The sequence below is a fragment of the Lutra lutra genome, chromosome 4 (genome assembly GCF_902655055.1).
Source record: "Lutra lutra chromosome 4, mLutLut1.2, whole genome shotgun sequence".
In the NCBI taxonomy this organism is placed as follows: Eukaryota; Metazoa; Chordata; class Mammalia; order Carnivora; family Mustelidae; genus Lutra; species Lutra lutra.
In genome coordinates, this window is record NC_062281.1 from 186,155,977 (window position 1) to 186,172,148 (window position 16,172).

The 16,172-nt window shown below is 55.9% G+C and overlaps 2 protein-coding genes across 6 annotated transcripts; both read left to right on the forward strand.

Moving 5' to 3' along the window:
• Positions 1–5,934, forward strand: CPLANE2 (ciliogenesis and planar polarity effector complex subunit 2). Of its 4 annotated transcripts, none has more exons than XM_047728070.1 (6): positions 1–52; positions 532–680; positions 1,678–1,830; positions 2,357–2,481; positions 2,730–2,866; positions 3,097–5,934. In XM_047728070.1, exons 2-6 carry the CDS (start codon positions 569–571, stop codon positions 3,344–3,346), a joined length of 777 nt encoding a protein of 258 aa, XP_047584026.1. In that variant the 5' UTR covers positions 1–52; positions 532–568; the 3' UTR covers positions 3,347–5,934. The 4 variants fall into 4 exon arrangements, with proteins under 4 accessions (XP_047584026.1, XP_047584025.1, XP_047584027.1 ...); XM_047728069.1 differs by having other exon boundaries at positions 567–680; XM_047728071.1 differs by having other exon boundaries at positions 49–144.
• A 1,986-nt stretch (positions 5,935–7,920) lies between these two features.
• Positions 7,921–14,331, forward strand: LOC125098866 (uncharacterized). 2 transcript variants are annotated; one of them, XM_047728073.1, is made up of 6 exons: positions 7,921–8,754; positions 8,974–9,892; positions 10,364–10,537; positions 13,080–13,145; positions 13,669–13,799; positions 14,073–14,331. In XM_047728073.1, the coding sequence occupies exons 2-6, from the start codon at positions 9,817–9,819 to the stop codon at positions 14,262–14,264; spliced, it is 639 nt and encodes a 212-aa protein (XP_047584029.1). In that variant the 5' UTR covers positions 7,921–8,754; positions 8,974–9,816; the 3' UTR covers positions 14,265–14,331. The 2 variants fall into 2 exon arrangements, with proteins under 2 accessions (XP_047584029.1, XP_047584030.1); XM_047728074.1 differs by lacking the exon at positions 14,073–14,331 and having other exon boundaries at positions 10,364–10,617; positions 13,669–13,790.
• Positions 14,332–16,172: the final 1,841 nt, after the last annotated feature.

Sequence of the window (16,172 nt, forward strand, 5' to 3'; positions counted from 1 at the left end):
CCGCGACTGGGCGGGCGGCGGGCTCCGAAGCCGGATGCGAGCCGGGCGGAAGGTACCGGAGCGGGCTAGGCAGTGGGGGCGCGGGCTGGGCTTTTAAAGGGACCAGCTCTTCACTGGCCCGTTCGCCGACGGGACCCGCTGATGGTGAGGGCTGGGTGGCCCAGGTAGTCGGGATCGAGGCAGAGGAGAAGCAGGGCCATGTAACAACCCCGCCCGCCCGGAGATGACAAGGGAGGGGAGGGCTGTGTAAATGCCCCACCCCCACTCCCGGCAATTAATGGGATGAGTATCCCCCAGGGAGCAATATGGGGAAGTAACTATGGGATTGCACCATCTGGGTAATAAAAGGGAGAGGGGGATTGCGTAACTCCCCAGGACCGTGAAAGGAAGCCCGGGTTCTAATAGCGTTAATGGGGATAAGGGTGGGGTGCCATAACTGATCCCCCACCCCAAGGAGGAGAGTCAGAGAGCAGGTTGAGTGGGATCACAGGTTCAGCTCAGGACAGTTACCATCTCCCATCCCCTACTCAGCATTCTGCCATCTCTCTACCCCTCGGGTCACCCAGCCATGGCCAGACCACCTGCCCCGGGCTCGGTGATTGTTCCAGACTGGCATGAGAGTGCTGAGGGCAAGGAGTACCTGGCTTGCATCTTACGCAAGAACCGCAGACGGGTGTTTGGTAAGTGCCTGACCCCCAGGCTTGTCGCCTGTCACTCCCTGGTGAGAAGTGTCACCTGTTGTTCCCTGGGGAGAGCAAAGAAGTAGGGCAGTGAGGGCCTGCTTTGCTGCACTCTTCAACCTTGGAGACCCCTGGAAGCCCTATCCCTGGGGCCCCCATCCCAGAATCACCTTAGAGCTAATTCCATCATCAGAGCCAGGGATATGGAAACAGCCGAAACACTGCCAAGAACCATTGTCACCAGAGAGGCTGTTGATTGAGTTCTCACCCTGTGCCAGGCCCTCTGCTGGGCACCTTATACAACAGACTCCCAATTACCCTCAGCAGTACACCTTACAGACTTCTCCAAGATCCAGCCTAGTAATCAGAGGCATGCCTCTTCTACAACCTGCTATCTCTAAGACAAGACATTCATGTTTCCCAGGATGAGCCAACTCACCCAGGGTTGGGCTGACATCAGCAGAGGGGCCTGGCATCCGCTGTGGGGGCTCAGCTCTGGCCAGAAAATGAGAGGGCAGCCCACAACTTAGGACTTTCAGATCCCAAGCCTATGGATGTATCATAATTCTTTTTTTTTTTTTTCAAATTAAAAGCATTCATAAAGATCTTGATTTATTGATTGTACTGAGTTTATTTGTAGTAATTGAGAATATTTTTGCTAATATTTCTCCATTGAGGAAAAACTTATGAAAAACCTTGCCTTTACATGTGGGAAATCTAGAACATGAGTTAATAGTATCAATAAAAACAATCTAATGCATCCAACTTCAAATACAAGTAACTCGGTATTATTTGGAGTAGGTCTTGGTGCAGCTCATAGAGCACAGGTGAGCTGTGAGCTTCTTAGCAGAGCTCATCCAGGGACCCCCCCCCTTGTGTCCCAGGCGTCTGTAATGAGCATAGAAAACCATGGCTGGAAGGCACTGAAAAGCTCTTAGAGTTGCTGGGTCTGATGGGGCAGACCTCTTGACCCCCTCTGGCTCCCTTCTTGTTCCAGGGCTGCTGGAGCGACCAGTGCTGCCCCCACCCGTGGCCATTGACACAGCCAGCTACAAGATCTTCGTGTCTGGGAAGAGTGGCGTGGGCAAGACAGCGCTGGTGGCCAAGCTGGCTGGCCTAGAGGTACCCGTCATACACCATGAGACCACTGGTGAGTCCAGCCAGGGAGGCCTTGCTTGGGATGGAGGAGAGACTGGCCCTTGTCCCACCATTTACTCTGCAACCTTGGAAAGTCACTTCACTTCTCTGAGCCTACCTCTGGCTCCTCTGTTCAGCAGAGGTAATAGTACCAACCCCAAAGTACTAGAGATAGTACTGAGCTGGCTCAAGAGAGGTGCTCAGGGAGCACTACACTTCCCTTCATGTTTCCTCCCACTGGACGCTGATTGGCCAGCAGCTTGCAACATTATCCAGTGTCCAGTACCTTTGGGTCTCCCGTGCATACAAGTGAAACTGCTTCGTCGCGGCTAGGGCTAGGCTGCACCTCTCCAGCAAACTGGAGGCTTATCTAGGCAGGCGTTTTCTCCCATCAGACTGAGAATTCTCCCAGGTCAGTGACTATGCCTTCCCTCTCAGGCTGGTGACCCACCAGGGACATGTCTTCTTTCTATTCCTTCCTGGTCCCCTTAACCCTCTCCACTCTGCCTTCCCCATGCTGAATGGCTGACCCTCCCCAGGCATCCAGACCACCGTGGTATTTTGGCCAGCCAAGCTGCAGGCCAGCGACCGTGTTGTCATGTTCCGCTTTGAGTTCTGGGACTGTGGGGAGTCTGCACTCAAGAAGTTCGATCACATGCTGTCGGTGAGCAGGCAGGTGGGCCTGGGAGGGTCCGGGAGGAGCTGGTTGTCTGAGATGGGCTTTGGAATCTGAATGTCTGAGCCCAGCCTGCCTGATCTGCAGGAGCCAGATCTGCGCATGGGCTGAGGGTGCTGCCCCAGGTGGGAGAGCTCTGAGCTGCCAGTGGGGACTGGTCCTGTAGAGAGAGGAAGTGAGCTGAGTCTTCTCAGGGCCTGTGGTTATAAGCCTCACATCAGCCTCTCCATACCCAGGCCTGCAAGGAGAAAACAGATGCTTTCCTCTTCCTCTTCTCCTTCACCGACCGTGCGTCCTTTGAAGACCTCCCTGGACAGCTGGCCCGAGTAGCAGGCGAGGCCCCTGGTGTTGTCAGGATGGTCATTGGCTCCAAGTATCCTTTGGGTAGCCCCTAGGACAGTTAGAGGCCACACTTGGCAAGGCATGGAGCAAGGGGATCAGGAACCCTGCCTCTGCCCAGCTCTGGGATCTAGTCCCATGGACTTTATCTTAAAGGCAGCAGGCGTGCTCCCCCCTGCCACCATCCCAGGGAGGAGGGCTAAGGCTGGGCGTGATGAGGTGGCAAGCAGAGGTACCCAGCCAGGCTCCTTGACCCTCCTCCAGATTTGACCAGTACATGCACACAGATGTGCCTGAGCGGGACCTCACAGCCTTCCGGCAGGCTTGGGGACTGCCACTCCTGCGGGTGAAGAGTGTGCCGGGGCGGCGGCTGGCCGATGGACGCACTGTGGATGGGCGGGCCGGGCTAGCCGACATTGCCCATGTGCTCAATGGCTTGGCTGAACAGCTGTGGCACCAGGACCAGGTGGCAGCTGGCGTGCTCCCCAACACCTCTGAGAACACCCCAAGCTGATCCCTACTCCCAACCCTCACGTGACCCAAGGCAGAGGGCAGCCAGGTCCTAGGGCTGAGGCAGGAATGTCTGATCTCATCCTGAGGACTGGCCAGAGGGCCCTGTCGGGAGGATGGTGCCCTGAGAAGAAACCTCCTGCCCCTGCAGCACCTTCCTTGCAGAATTCATGGCAGTGAGATGGGGGGCACAAGGCTCTGTGGGCCAGTGGTCTGAGGGCATCTGGGTGCCCCGGTCTTCTCCTTCTCACCTGGGGGTCTGGGCCCTGGAAGCTGAGGAACTGTAGGGGCAGGGCCCCAGGGCTCAACTTCTCCCCCAGCTGCCTGCCGTCCTCCCCCTTTTTGCAGCACCCAGAGAGGGTGACTGGGAAGAGGGGGTGTCCCAGCTGGGCCTGGACCTCAAGTGACTTCAATCAAGAGCCTCCATTACAGCCATCTGCTGTAGCAGATAAATCCTGAAATCTCCGTGGCTTAACTCTATAGAAGTTTTTTCTTGCTCTGTCTCACCTCAGTTGGAAGTGAAAGGTGGGTCTAGGGGCTCTGCTCATTGAACTCATGTAGAGACCCTGACTCTGAGGTCTTTAACATATGGCTTCCTTTTGGTCTGGGACATCAACCCCCAGTCAGCCCACTGGGAATGAGCGCAAATGGAAGATTATCTAGAAGGTCTCCAAGGACCTGGCCTCTGCCCACCTTCCATTGGCTAACACATAGTCACATGGTTACATGAGGCAGGGCATGCTGGGAAATGTAGTCCACCAACATGTTCAGGAGGCGAGCTCTCTCTCTGTAGCACCTTTCTCCATCAGGAAGGTATCAAGCTAGGCTTAGAACGGGCCCCACCAACCTGGAGAATCAGAAAATTCACTATACAGGGCCAGGGACTGGACCAGGTGGGGTCAGGGAGTGAGTTGCCCTGTTGGGCAGCTCTTCGCTGTGGAAAGCCAGCAAGGGCAGGTGAAGGAAAACGAGTGAATTTGCCCATTCTTGGGTCTCACATCTGCCCCATCTACCAGACACCGGTGAATGCAGGCTGAAGTATGGGGGTGGGTGCTGATGAAGGGGGCCCTTATGTGTTCTGACACCCCCGATGGTGGGCTGAGGCCTGGCCTGAGTCTGAGCCAGCTGGAAGGGACTGGGGGCCCAGATATGTGACCCTAAAAGCCAGCTGACCCTTGGAACCCCCTCTTGAAAAGGCAGCATCAGCAGCTCTGTACAACATGCAACATGGGATCAACATGCAAGATCCCATCCTAGCACTCCTTCTAAAATGCTGCCGTCCACACATTTACACACCCCCTGCTGACATGCACAGGAGGTTTGTACCTCTGCACTCTGGCTAACACTCCTGGACACCCTGATTGCCTGCCTGGTGTCTACCATGTCTGCCACCCTGGACACTACCCATAGGTTCATCACCCCTTCCAGGACCTAAAGGGCTGATTTTAGTGCCTTCTTACCCCCAACTCTGGTTCAGAGCTGAGACCCAAGCTTATCCCAAACCCCAGAGAAGGAATATTCCTGGGCAGGAGCCCGTGCCTCACAGTGGCCCAGCAGGTGCCATAGACCCTCCCATGGTAGGCTTCAGCTCTGCTTCCGGGCAGTGAGTTCAGCCCATTCTCTGTACTTAGCTCCAATAGACCTTACCCCAGCAGGCAAGAGAAAAGCTTGGGAGTGGGACCCAGAGAAGGTGGCCTCTGGGCCTGAATGTGACACCCCGCCCCCCAGGCACTGGTACCTGTGTTGTGAGCACCAGCTGCCCTACGTCCAGCACTTATCTCTGGGCTTGAATCTCCCCCAAAAAGGAAGCTTCTGCATCCTTCTAGGGTACCAGCTCTGCATCAGCAGGCCAGTTTTCTCCTGGTTAGCCCTGCTCCAGTCAGAGAATCACCCTATCACACTCCTTCACCCCAAACCAAGAGGTGAACAATTCCCTTTGCTGTTTTCCTGTGTAAGGACAAGGTGGGGAGGGTGGTGGGACTGGCAGCCCAGCCCCACTCTGTCAGCCCCTGCAAGCCCAGCCCTTGTGACACGTTGGCCTACTGCTCCACGGTAGTGCAGAACTGGGAGCCTGAGGGAGGAAGGAACCGCGAACCATTATTGTAATAGCCAGTGGCTGGGCCTGCAGTGTGTCCTCCGGGCAGGTTACAGGGAAAGCGAGAAGCGTGTGTAGACACATTGTGTGGGTTCAGGCCAGCTTCATGGGCCTGCCACGTGGGCATTCCACAGGGTCCCACACTCAGAGGGGCCTTCCCACCTGGTTTAATGCTCTGCTGTTGCCATCCGGAAACTCTGCACACCACAGATTATGTGGCAGGTCCTGTGTGTGTTGTCCAGGGAGAGGGACTGGGGTCCCTATGAAGCCCCCTTCTCAGGGCTTAGAGAGAGAGACCACTTCAGTGAAGTGTCGCAAGGCCACCAAGAAGTTGCCTTCTTCCTGCTTTGGTGCCAAAAATTCCACCATTAGATCACAACAGCTCAGGGGCACCTGGGTGGCTCAGTGAGTTAAGCCTCTGCCTTTAGCTCAGGTCATGGTCTCAGGGTCCTGGGATCAAGCCCCGAATTGGGCTCTCTGCTCGGGGGGAGCCTGCTTCTCCCTCTCTCTCTGCCTGCCTCTCTGCCTACTTGTGCTCTCTCTGTCAAATAAATAAATAAATAAAATCTTTTTTAAAAAAATCACAACAGCTCAAAGGCGAATACCTCTCTACTCACCCCACCCCCTCCATGGGCCCTGAGGGTCCCTGGGAGGAAGGGGTAGTGACTGTGCCCCACAACAGTTCAGGGGTGGGCCCTAACTTAGAGGGACCTTTGGGAAAAGAGTAGCCATGCTTGCTGCCCAGGGCCCTGGAGCCACTGAACTTTGGGGCTCCGGAGGGAAGCCTGGAGGAGGAGGGACCATCTCCTGAGGTGAGAGTGCAGGTGGGCTGTGCTGTGGCCTATCCCGCTGCCTGCCGATCTTCCCAGAGTCAGGACTGACCAGCCCCCTCTTCCTTCCCCAAACAGGCTCTCAAGGAGTCCTAACCCCGTTCCCTACAGATGGGGAATGCCACGGACTGACTGTGTCTCTCCCATATTTATAGTTTGAAATCCGAATCTCCAATGCAAATCACCTCCTTTGGGAGGTGATTATCTCTTGAGGGCAGAGCCTCATGCAGAGCTCTGTAGCCCCTTCTACCCAATGAAACGCAGAAAGTGCAGGCTATAAACCAGGAAGATGGTCTTCAAGGCCCCTGCTGGTGCCTTGATCTTGGACTTCCTACCTTCAGAGCTGCGAGAAGCGAATTTCTGTTGTTTATGAGCCACCCAGTCTATGGTATTTTTTCATAACAGCCCGAATAGACTTAGGGAAGCTGATGTCCAGAGAGGGACAGGCATTTGCCCAGGGTTGCAGAGCCACGAAGCATCTCTGATGCTCTCAGCCCCAGGCACGCCCCTCCCTTGAGCCATCCCCCCCTCCAATCTCCTAATGCTGTCTTCCTGGTCCAGCCCCTCCCTGGCCCACTCCAGGTCCTCCCAGCTTTTCCAGCTGTGAAGCCTGGGGCTGCCCGTAGGAGGGGAGATACAGTGCTGTCACCTCCTTCCTCACTTTCCTTCCCTTTTTCTCCGCCCCCCCGCCCCCTCCCCTGCCTCCCTTCCCAGGCCATGCCATGGTCACTGAAAAGTTCTTCCCTCTGCCACCCAAATCTGGCTGGCCTCCTGGGCAACTGGGCAGGTGGGAGGACCCCTGGCAAGGAACCTGGCCCCAGCATAAGGAAGGGGATGCAGGAAACTGGCTAAGTCCGGGGTGGGGGTGGGGGTTTCCTGTCTTGCGGTGGATCTTACTCCCTGGGCAGCCTGGTGCCAGCTGTGGTCCCCATGTGCCAGGTACAGGCTTGGGGAGGGTAGGGAAGTGCCCAGATGGAGGTAGGAGGCTCAGGGGCCTGGACAAGTTGGAGCTGTGTGGACCGGAGGGGGCTAAACTGGGGGTGGGGAGTGAAGGGTGGGAGGGTAGAGGTTCTCCCCTCCCTGTGACCTCAGACACAGAGGCTGGGGCAGTGGGGATGGAGAAGCTGGTGTTCTACTCCATTCTGAATGTAGGGGTGGATCCGGAGAGCAAAGATGATTGACTGAAGCTGAGGGTGGGGAAGAGTTCCAGAAGGAAGGTGAAGGTGAACTAGGACCTTGAACCATTCACTTTAATTCCTGCGTGTTTGTCTGTAAAATGAAGATAACACCCGCTTCTGGGAGTTGTAAGTAAATGGTATGTAAATGTTCAGCGCTGCACCAGGCACCACCTGAGGGGCACAATAAAGGCTGGCTATGATCTTCCACGTTGTTCTTATGGTAGTGGTGGCCGTTCCTGGGCTGAGAGCAGCAGGGGGCAGAGGGGCTGCCACACTGCATCCTCACCCGGGGATGGGCTGGGCGGCTGGTGGGTAGAGGGAGGGGCAGCCCAGCTGGGCCGACCGAGAATGGAGACACTCCTGGCACCTGCAACTGCAGGTTGCAGGGGACCCCTCTCCCCATCACTTCCGTCCTGTTGCGCCCAGGACGGCAATGGCACCGAGGACAAGGACCCGGACCATGCCTGTCTCTGCGCATCCTGCGTCAGCATTTGTGCCTCAGAATCCAGGGGCAACCTTTTCCTCGACGGGAAAGCCAAACTCGGTGAGACTTGGGCCAGACAGGACTCTTGCCCCACATCACCCGAGGCCAGAGTAGCCAACGGACGGTCCTCTCTTAAATCCCCTCTCCCTCTGCGAGCAATCCTGTGGCATCTCTGGTCCGTTGCTTGCAACGGGGAGTGGGTAGTTCCCCCTTGGAAACAAACCCAATCCCTCTTGCTGCAGCGCAAACTACTTCCTTTAATTCTGGCTTCAGTGGGACTGATAAACCCAGTCCCCTGCCTCCCGCCCAGGAGAGAAATGAGGCGGACCCTTCCTAACTGTCCTCCCTGCCATGGGGCAGTCTTCGTGCTCTTGCGGGATGAGCAGCTGTGCCCTCTCCCCCCGCGCGGCGGCGCTCGCACTGTGCGTTCCAGTGGAGCCGGTGGAGACGGGCTGAGCCGGCTGGGTACCCGAAGCTGAGCGCGGGCTCCCTTAACAAGCTCTGGGACCTGCGCAAGCGACTGCACCACCTCATCTGTAAAATGGACTTTATTGTCGTGTCAGCCCCTCAGAGGGGCTGATGCTTAAGTGGGCGAAGTGTGCACAGCGCTCAGCCTGACACACTGGAGATGCCCAATACTTGGGAAACAGCAGCCACTGCTCTAGGACGCCGGCCCGCTCAGCGTGTATCCACGTTTATAAAACGGGGGCGCTAGTTCCCTCCTCGTTTGAATTTCAAACGAGAAAAGGCGCGTCAAAGTGCTTTTGAAGGCGGAACGGACCCTCGCGCACAACGGGATCTGTCAGCCCCAGCCGGGGTCCCAAGGTAAGGGGCTCGGGGCTCTGGCCCACCGGGAACCCTGGCCCCCAGGCGCACGGTCCCGCCCAGCGCCGCGCCCAGGCCGCGCACTTCGCCAAGCTGAGCGCAGCCCGGGTGCTGCTCTGGTTCCACGCAGAGAAACTGAGACTGAGTAGTGGGCCGGGGAGGGGTCGGCCCGGGTGTGGAGTGTCGCCAGGCGCGGATGACTCTGCTCTTGTCCCCCAGGCCCGATCCAACCTGGCCTCGGACCGCTCGGAAGAACCGCTGCGACTCGGGCGCCTGCCTATATAACTCTCTGCAGCTACGCGCGGCCAAGCCGCTGGACAATCCGGCGCTCCCAGCAGGCAACTCCCTGCAAGCTACGTGAGGGGGCGGGGCCTTCCGCGGAGGGGCGGGGCGCTTGGCTCCCAAGTTCTTCAGAAAAGCAACTCCCGCCTCCCTCACTCTGCGTCTTCAGCCAGTCTGTGTTCTAGCGGCTCCCGATGCCTGATTCCCCCTTCTTCAGTCCCCCTCAGCTGTCCATCTGGCTGGAACACACCAGCCCAGGCTGAGCTCCGTGGGTAGATGGGCTCTCTGGCTTTAGCAACTGGTACGTCTCCACCCTCTGCCCCCAGCCTAGAAATTAGACCCTGCAATCCCACTGTGTTAGGTCTGACCCCTGCTCTGCTCACCGATTCCTAGGCAGTGAGTCCCACGACTCGTACTTCTCCAACACACAGAGACACGAATGGCAAGACAGCTGCGTGGGGAGGGTGGAGCTGGGACCTTAAGGGGAGGAAGCTGATGTCAGGATCCTCTCAGTCAGGTGGCAGTCAATGGGGAGCAGAAAGCCATAGCCTGTCTGCTGGCCGAGGGAGTCTGCACTACAGGCTTCCCACTGCATGAAGGAGAGAAGACACGAGCTCAGCCCTCTTCTGCTGCTGGGGCATCAGGAGGGAATTCTGGGACCTCCCTGCAGCCCTCCCTCCGTTCATCTGCCTAGGACCCCTTTGAACTGCCCGGGTATCAGGTGCCTGGGGTACACCCCAACCCTCACCGATTGCTGCACTCATCCTGGGCCTGCTGGAGATGCTGGCACAGGCACCAACACTTGCACCTCATATGAGAATACTTTGGGGAGACGGTGGCCATCTACTTTGGCTAGGTGAGTCGGGCACTGGGGGGGTGGGGGCTGGGAGCTGAGGTCAAGTACCAGTGATGATGGCTCACGGACTTTGTCACCTCTTCAGGCTTTTGCACAGCCTGTCTGCTGCCCTTGTGGGCACCTTGGTCTTTATCTCTGGCCTTATTACCATGGGTACCAACACACCATGAATGGCTAGAGCTGGGGGCAGGAAGATGGGCTGGGTGGGCCAGATCAGCCGGCTGGTTGAGAATAGCCCTTCCCAGGATGGGCAGCTTTAGCTCACAGGGAAGAGATCTGGGCCATGAGGGTGCCTTCCTTATGTGCCCATTCTGCAACACCTGTGCCACGTGGAATATTTCCAAGATCTGCCCCATGGCCAGGTGAGACAGGGACAAGAGCAAGGGAATGGACAGGGTTTGGGACACCTGGGCCTGGCTGCAGGGAAGGCAGTGCTGGTCCTGCAGTGTGTCCTCTCTCCCTCCCTTACAGCTGGGCTGCTTCTCTATCTGGCAACTGTGTTCTTCAGCATCTTCATGTCCTTCCGAGCCCTTCTGAGCCACAGCCTTCCTGCATCACTGGAAGTGCAAGAGCACCCCCTTGGCCCACCACCAGGACCTCAGTGGCTTCCAGGAAGAGGAAGTGATGCGCAAGGCAGCCTGCCAGGTCCGGAACTCCACTTCCCAGGATTCTCAGAGACCATAAGGCATGCTGGGAAGAGCCCAGACCGGAGTCCATCATTCCAGGTTCCAAATCTGGCTCCTTTCCATACCTCCTGGGTTACTCTACCACCCTCCCCTGATATCAGGATGATACCAGGTTTGGTGAGATTAAACACTGGGCATATTTAGGGTCTCAAAGAGAAACTCTGGAACAGGGAGGAAGGGGAGAAGCATTCCATTCACCCATCCAGCCAGCCACCCACCAAACACCCCATCATTGATCCTGAATCTCTTTGCTTCTCCACCACTGCTCCCTTCCCCCATCCCCACCCCCTGTCCCAGCCACACTGCTTCACCTGGACCACTGTGGTAGCCTTCCCAAAATCTCCCTGCTTCCATGTTTGCCCTACTTAATTCATTTTCAGGGTCAGGGTGACCTTTTGAAAACACAAATCACATCATGCATTGCCCCCATTCAACGTCTTCTAGGGGGTTATATTATGCCCTATGGGCTGCATGAGTTTAAACAGATGTGGGAGGACCGAGAAAGCAGTCAGGGACACAGAGGTAGCAAAATCAACGTGAATGGTGCCCTCTAGAATATGGTGGTATACAGCTCATGCACCCTAAAGAATGGCCCTGCCTTTGCACAGACTGATCTTCCCTGCCATTACCGCTACCACCGTGGGAGGCTGCCCACCCCCCCCACAACTCCTTACTTAGATCAGTCCTTCATCGGACTTGTTCACAATTACATATTTGTGCTTGTTCATTTGAGGTCTGTCTCCCCAACTAGACTGTGGTTCCATCAGGGCCCAGGTCGTGCCCAGGTTGTTGACCACATCATATCCAGTACCTATTGCAGAACCGTATGCGGTGAGTTAATAGTTATTCTTTTAAAGATTATTTATTTTGCGGGGAGCAGACGGAGAGAGAGAATCTCACACAGACTCTGCACTGAGTCCGGAGCCTGATACAGGGCTCGATCTCATGGCCCCGAGATCATGACCCGAACCAAAACCAAGAGTTGGATGCTCAGTCACCTGAGCCAGCCAGGTGCCACAGTCAGTTCACAGTTATTGAATGAACTAGTGCATTATCCATTATCTGTCCATCCATCCTCATGCCGGTCAGCCATCCCTCATCTGCTCATCCACAGTCATCCATCTGTCTGTCCACCCGTCTGCCCTTCTGCTCACCCACTTGTGCACCCACTCATGGAGATTTGCCAATTGTTTCCTATCCAGTTTACCCACCCATCTGTCCCTCTCCTGTCCAGCCTATCCAGCCCTCTCCCATAAGTGCATCCACTGTTGTTCACATGTACCTTCCATCTATGCATGCATCCATCCACAGTGTTTAGCCAGAACCTGGGCGGGAAAGGCCCTGCAGAGACAAAAATGACTTGGACCTCGTTCCTGTATTTCCAGAACTCCCTGCACAGGCAGAAAAAGATGGGGGCTCCCCCCACCCCGGGGTTGTAACACCCAGTCTCTTGGGCCTCAGGAGGCACACCTGTTGCCTCTCCGAACAGAGTGTGCATGTCCAGAGTTGGCCCAGATCCCAGTGACAGGCTTTTGAAGGAGTCCCACTTCCCTCCCACATTGCTCCTGCCTTCCTGACCTACTCACCAGCTCTGCAGCCATCCTTGTCGTGGTGAGGGGGCTTTGGGCCCTTGCTCTGGCACCCCTGCTTGCTTTGCTCAACAACAACCGGTTGGAGAGCCGAATGGACCCACAAGTTCCCGTGCGAGTCTTGGAGACCAGAGGCTGAGCGGGTACAGGGCACTGGAATCTAGCTGCCTCTGCTTGAGGCCATGGCTCACTTTCATTGTGAATGTGAGCATGGGGCAAAGGAGGGGCATGCAGGGTCAGAGGGGGATATAGAGATCAGAGTCCGGGAAAGGTGGCTTAGGAATGGGGAAATGGGGGCTGAATTCCAGGGTCAGAGATAGGGAAGTAAGAGGTAGAGTTCCAGGATTCCGGGCGCAGGCTCATCCTGCCCATGGGAATGGATTTGGACCCAGGGTAGCTGGGGAATTGGGCCTTGGAGTCCCTCTGGCCCTGCAGGTTTTCCTCCTCGCCTTCACCGCGGACCTAATGCATCTCCTGCGCCAGTAGGAACACCACAGCCTTCTGTGCAGCTTCGTCAACTGCACAACTGCGCCCGCACCTCCAGTCTACCTTGTCCAGGAGGACCTCACGCCCTCCAAGTGGGAGCCTCAGGGAGGGGCTCTGGGCCTGTCTGGGAGGGGTGGAGCGCTGAGCCTGGGGACGCACGGGGCCTGGCTGGGGGGCCGGGGCGCTGAATCTGGAGGCAGAGCGGTGAGTCCGTGGGTGGGAGGGGTGGGGCGGGGCCTGACTGGGAGGACAGAAAGCTGAGTCTGCGCAGCGGACTGCTGGGCAGAGCTGGGGGCGGGGGCGGGGGGGTGGTGGAGGGTATCGCTGAAGGGGCGGGGCCAGGCACCAGGTCCCTGAGGGGCAGGAGAGACTCGCGGGACCCCGCACCCTCCTCAGCTCAGGTGCGCGGCCTTTTGCGACCCACAGGGGAACCTCACCCTCTTCTACTGGAAACTGCTGGCCCTGCGTCTGGGCTTCATCGTCGCCTTCGAGGTAGGCTCAGCTATTTGTGTGTGGGACACACTGGGGTTCAAGTTCAAGCGTTGCCGCCGCCCAGATGGAAACCGCAGGTATGCTATAGGGTAGTATCTACTTCATAGGGTCGTTATGAAGATTCGGTGCCAAGCCCTTGAACAGTGTCCAGCACAGTGTACATGCTCAATAAACAGCACTACCACTACCACTGTTCTCTTTAGGCAACGACCTGGAGGAAGGAGAGGAGGCATGCTCCCTCTGGCTTTGCTTAGGATCCTTTTTCCAGCTCTTCCTCTACCAGGGTCCCTAGTGTTACAGGTTTTGAATTATGCCTGTGTCTTTGGGCAAATGACAACCGCTTTATGCTTCAGTCTCTTCACCTGTAAAACAGGAGTAGTAACTGTCCTCACCTCCTAGTGTTGTGAGAATTAAGTGAATTAATACCCGGGAAACCTCAGAACAGTGCCTAGCATTCAGTAAGCGTCGATAAATTAAGGTAACTAAGGGACTCATTGTCTCTTTGGCTCCCCCATGCCCCCAGCAAGTGGTGTTCTTCGTGCGCCTCCTCGTCTGGCTCGTGCCCGACGTTCTAGCCGCCTGGTGACCAAAATAAAGCGCGAGCACTATCTGGTCGTGCAGGAGCCTGCGGACAACCGGGAGGTGCTGCCTCTGGTCAGCGCGGCTGAACGATCCTGGCCCCTCCCTGACCACGCCCCTCGGCCCGCCTCCAGGCCTTAGCTCAGCCCTCTCTTGCCACGCCCTCTGGTTTGGCCTCTCGGTAGGAGAGAATTGGCCGGCTTCCTTCTCCTTCCGGCGTGGTCCCGCCCTTCTCCAAACTCCGCCCACTTCCCTCCTCTTCTATGACCGCATCCCCACTGGAGTCCCCTCTGCTCTCCAGGGCCAATTTACTTAGCCTGACCAAGCCATGCTTTCTGTCCTTTGCAGCAGAGGCACTGTCCCCAGAGCCCGGGACTAGGGGCGAGTAAGGTGGAGCTGTCTTTCAAGAATCCTAGGTTCTGCAGATGCTTCCTTTCCTTTGGGGGGTCCTCTGCCTCTGGCAGGGGGTCTAGGCAGTACCTTGGCCAGCGGCCCCAAGGTCGGCCTCTGAACTGGGCTGCGAGGATTAAAGCTCTCTGAAGACCACTAGTCCCTCGTTGCCTCCCTCTCCCTGTCGCAGTCTCCTTTTCTACGTGCAGTGCTGGGAACAAACCTCTCTGCCCCCCAGGGTGCCACCTCTCCGCGGACACTTGGTTTACACACATACACTGTGCGGTGTCTCTTCATTATGTCTGCATGCTCTAGAGACTGCGGGAGTGGAGGGACCCTAATCACTCAGTACTGAATGGTCACCAGTTGGTGGGAGAGAGTACCTTGGGATCTGGGTCTTGGACACCTGCCCCATATGCTCAAGGAGGCCTGCAGCATATGAGTAATAGTAAAAGGGTTTAGTCAGGGGAGCCGAGACACCTCCCAATGGACGTTTACACACTTTTCACCAGATCTTCCCAAAAGCCTGGTCACGTGGTCCTGGGCTGTGGCTAAGGACAGAGGTTGGTTGTTGGGTCAAAGACCTTGGCTTGAGTATTAGTTCTGACACCTATTAGCTGTATGAACTTGAGCAAGTGATTTAATCCTTTGGGCCTTAGTTTCTTATCTATAAAATAGAGACATCATAGAGCTGATGAGAGATTGAATGGGATAATCCCCCTGATTTAACATGTACTTGTCCTCATCTGGTAAGTGGGAGCAATAACAGGGTCCTGGCCAAGAGTAAATGAATACAGTATACCCTGCTTTTCAAAAGTTTGTGTTACAACCACTTGGCCTCCCCCAAAGACCTCTATTAGTACCTGTTTTCACTAACCAGAAGAAAAACAGAGAAAATGTTTGCTATTGCGGAAAAAGGGGGAAATAGCATTCAACATTTGTTTTGCAAAGATCCATTATAGAGGCAGCAAACACCCTGAGCGGAGAGCCTGCCCCACCAAGCTCTTCCCCACCCCGCACTAGGCATCTCAGTATCAAACTACTGGAACTTTGAACTGTGTCCGGGAGCATCTGTCCTTTATCTCGATTTATTTTGCCATCCGTTAGGAAGATGTGTCCTCAAGTATCAGAAAAGTCTAGGAAAGGTTATTTTGGGGGTATGGAAATGCTAAAAAACATTTTTCCATATACATTAATGGTAACTGCTTCTTCGTTTTGTGCCATTTTGGGCTTAGGAAAGCTTTTGTAGGAAGGCTCTACTTTGGGGTAGTGGGGAAAACCTGTAAACAGATGTGAAGTGCTCAGAACAGTGCCTGGCACATAGTGTACAATAATTTATACATGAGTATTGGTATTTGTGTACATATTGGTATTAACACTGAGTGTCTGGCCATTATGGAGCGCTTAAATAAGTAGCAGGTAGTATTAGGAAAAGAACAGCTTTCCCTTTCATGGGCTTGGGATGATTGCATGGTTGCTGCAGTCTCCTTACTGGAGGCTGGTTCTGCTTGGGCTGTTGGTTTATTGAGGGCTCATTCGGTGTGGACTAGAGACCCGGAAGGCTTCCTGGAGGAGGAGGCCATTGGAAATGGCAAGGTGGGTCATTCCAGGCAGCAGGGGAGGACGGGTCATTCATGAGAGCAGTGATGCTGAAAGGGTTGGTCGGGCTGGTCCTCGATGCATCACATCACCAACTTTCGTGATTTCCATCCCTCCACCATGGAAACGAGTGTTCCTATTTTATGGGTGCTGTAGCCAGCTCAGAGAGGGTCAGCAAACTGCAGAGTTCTCAGGGTCCCTGAGGAGTCCAAGGCTTGGAAGTTTCTCTGTGAAGCCGCTCCTCCCCCAGCATGTCTTACATTGGAGAAGCTTCAGAAGAGGGGTGAACTGTTTCTTGGGCAGAAAAGCAGTGCTTCCCCCATCTTTAGGACATCAGTCTGGGGTCCTTCAGAACCTCTCCTGGGCATAGGACTCCCATTGTTCCAGCCCCCCTCTTGTACCCCAGACTGGCCAAACCGGTTCTGGGGAAGGGGGGCGGGGAGCAGGCACGTTGAGACA

What these genes read in the sequence shown, in the direction of transcription:
- CPLANE2 (XM_047728070.1), top strand. Translation starts at nt 569, where the DNA reads ATGGCCAGACCACCTGCCCCGGGCTCGGTGATTGTTCCAGACTGGCAT. An exon ending in AGTTCGATCACATGCTGTCG is followed by an intron (nt 2,482 to 2,729) that starts GTGAGCAGGCAG and finishes CTCCATACCCAG; the next exon opens with GCCTGCAAGGAGAAAACAGA. An exon ending in AGGATGGTCATTGGCTCCAA is followed by an intron (nt 2,867 to 3,096) that starts GTATCCTTTGGG and finishes ACCCTCCTCCAG; the next exon opens with ATTTGACCAGTACATGCACA.
- LOC125098866 (XM_047728073.1), top strand. Translation starts at nt 9,817, where the DNA reads ATGCTGGCACAGGCACCAACACTTGCACCTCATATGAGAATACTTTGG. An exon ending in TGGCCATCTACTTTGGCTAG is followed by an intron (nt 9,893 to 10,363) that starts GTGAGTCGGGCA and finishes CCTCCCTTACAG; the next exon opens with CTGGGCTGCTTCTCTATCTG. An exon ending in GCTTCATCGTCGCCTTCGAG is followed by an intron (nt 13,146 to 13,668) that starts GTAGGCTCAGCT and finishes CCATGCCCCCAG; the next exon opens with CAAGTGGTGTTCTTCGTGCG.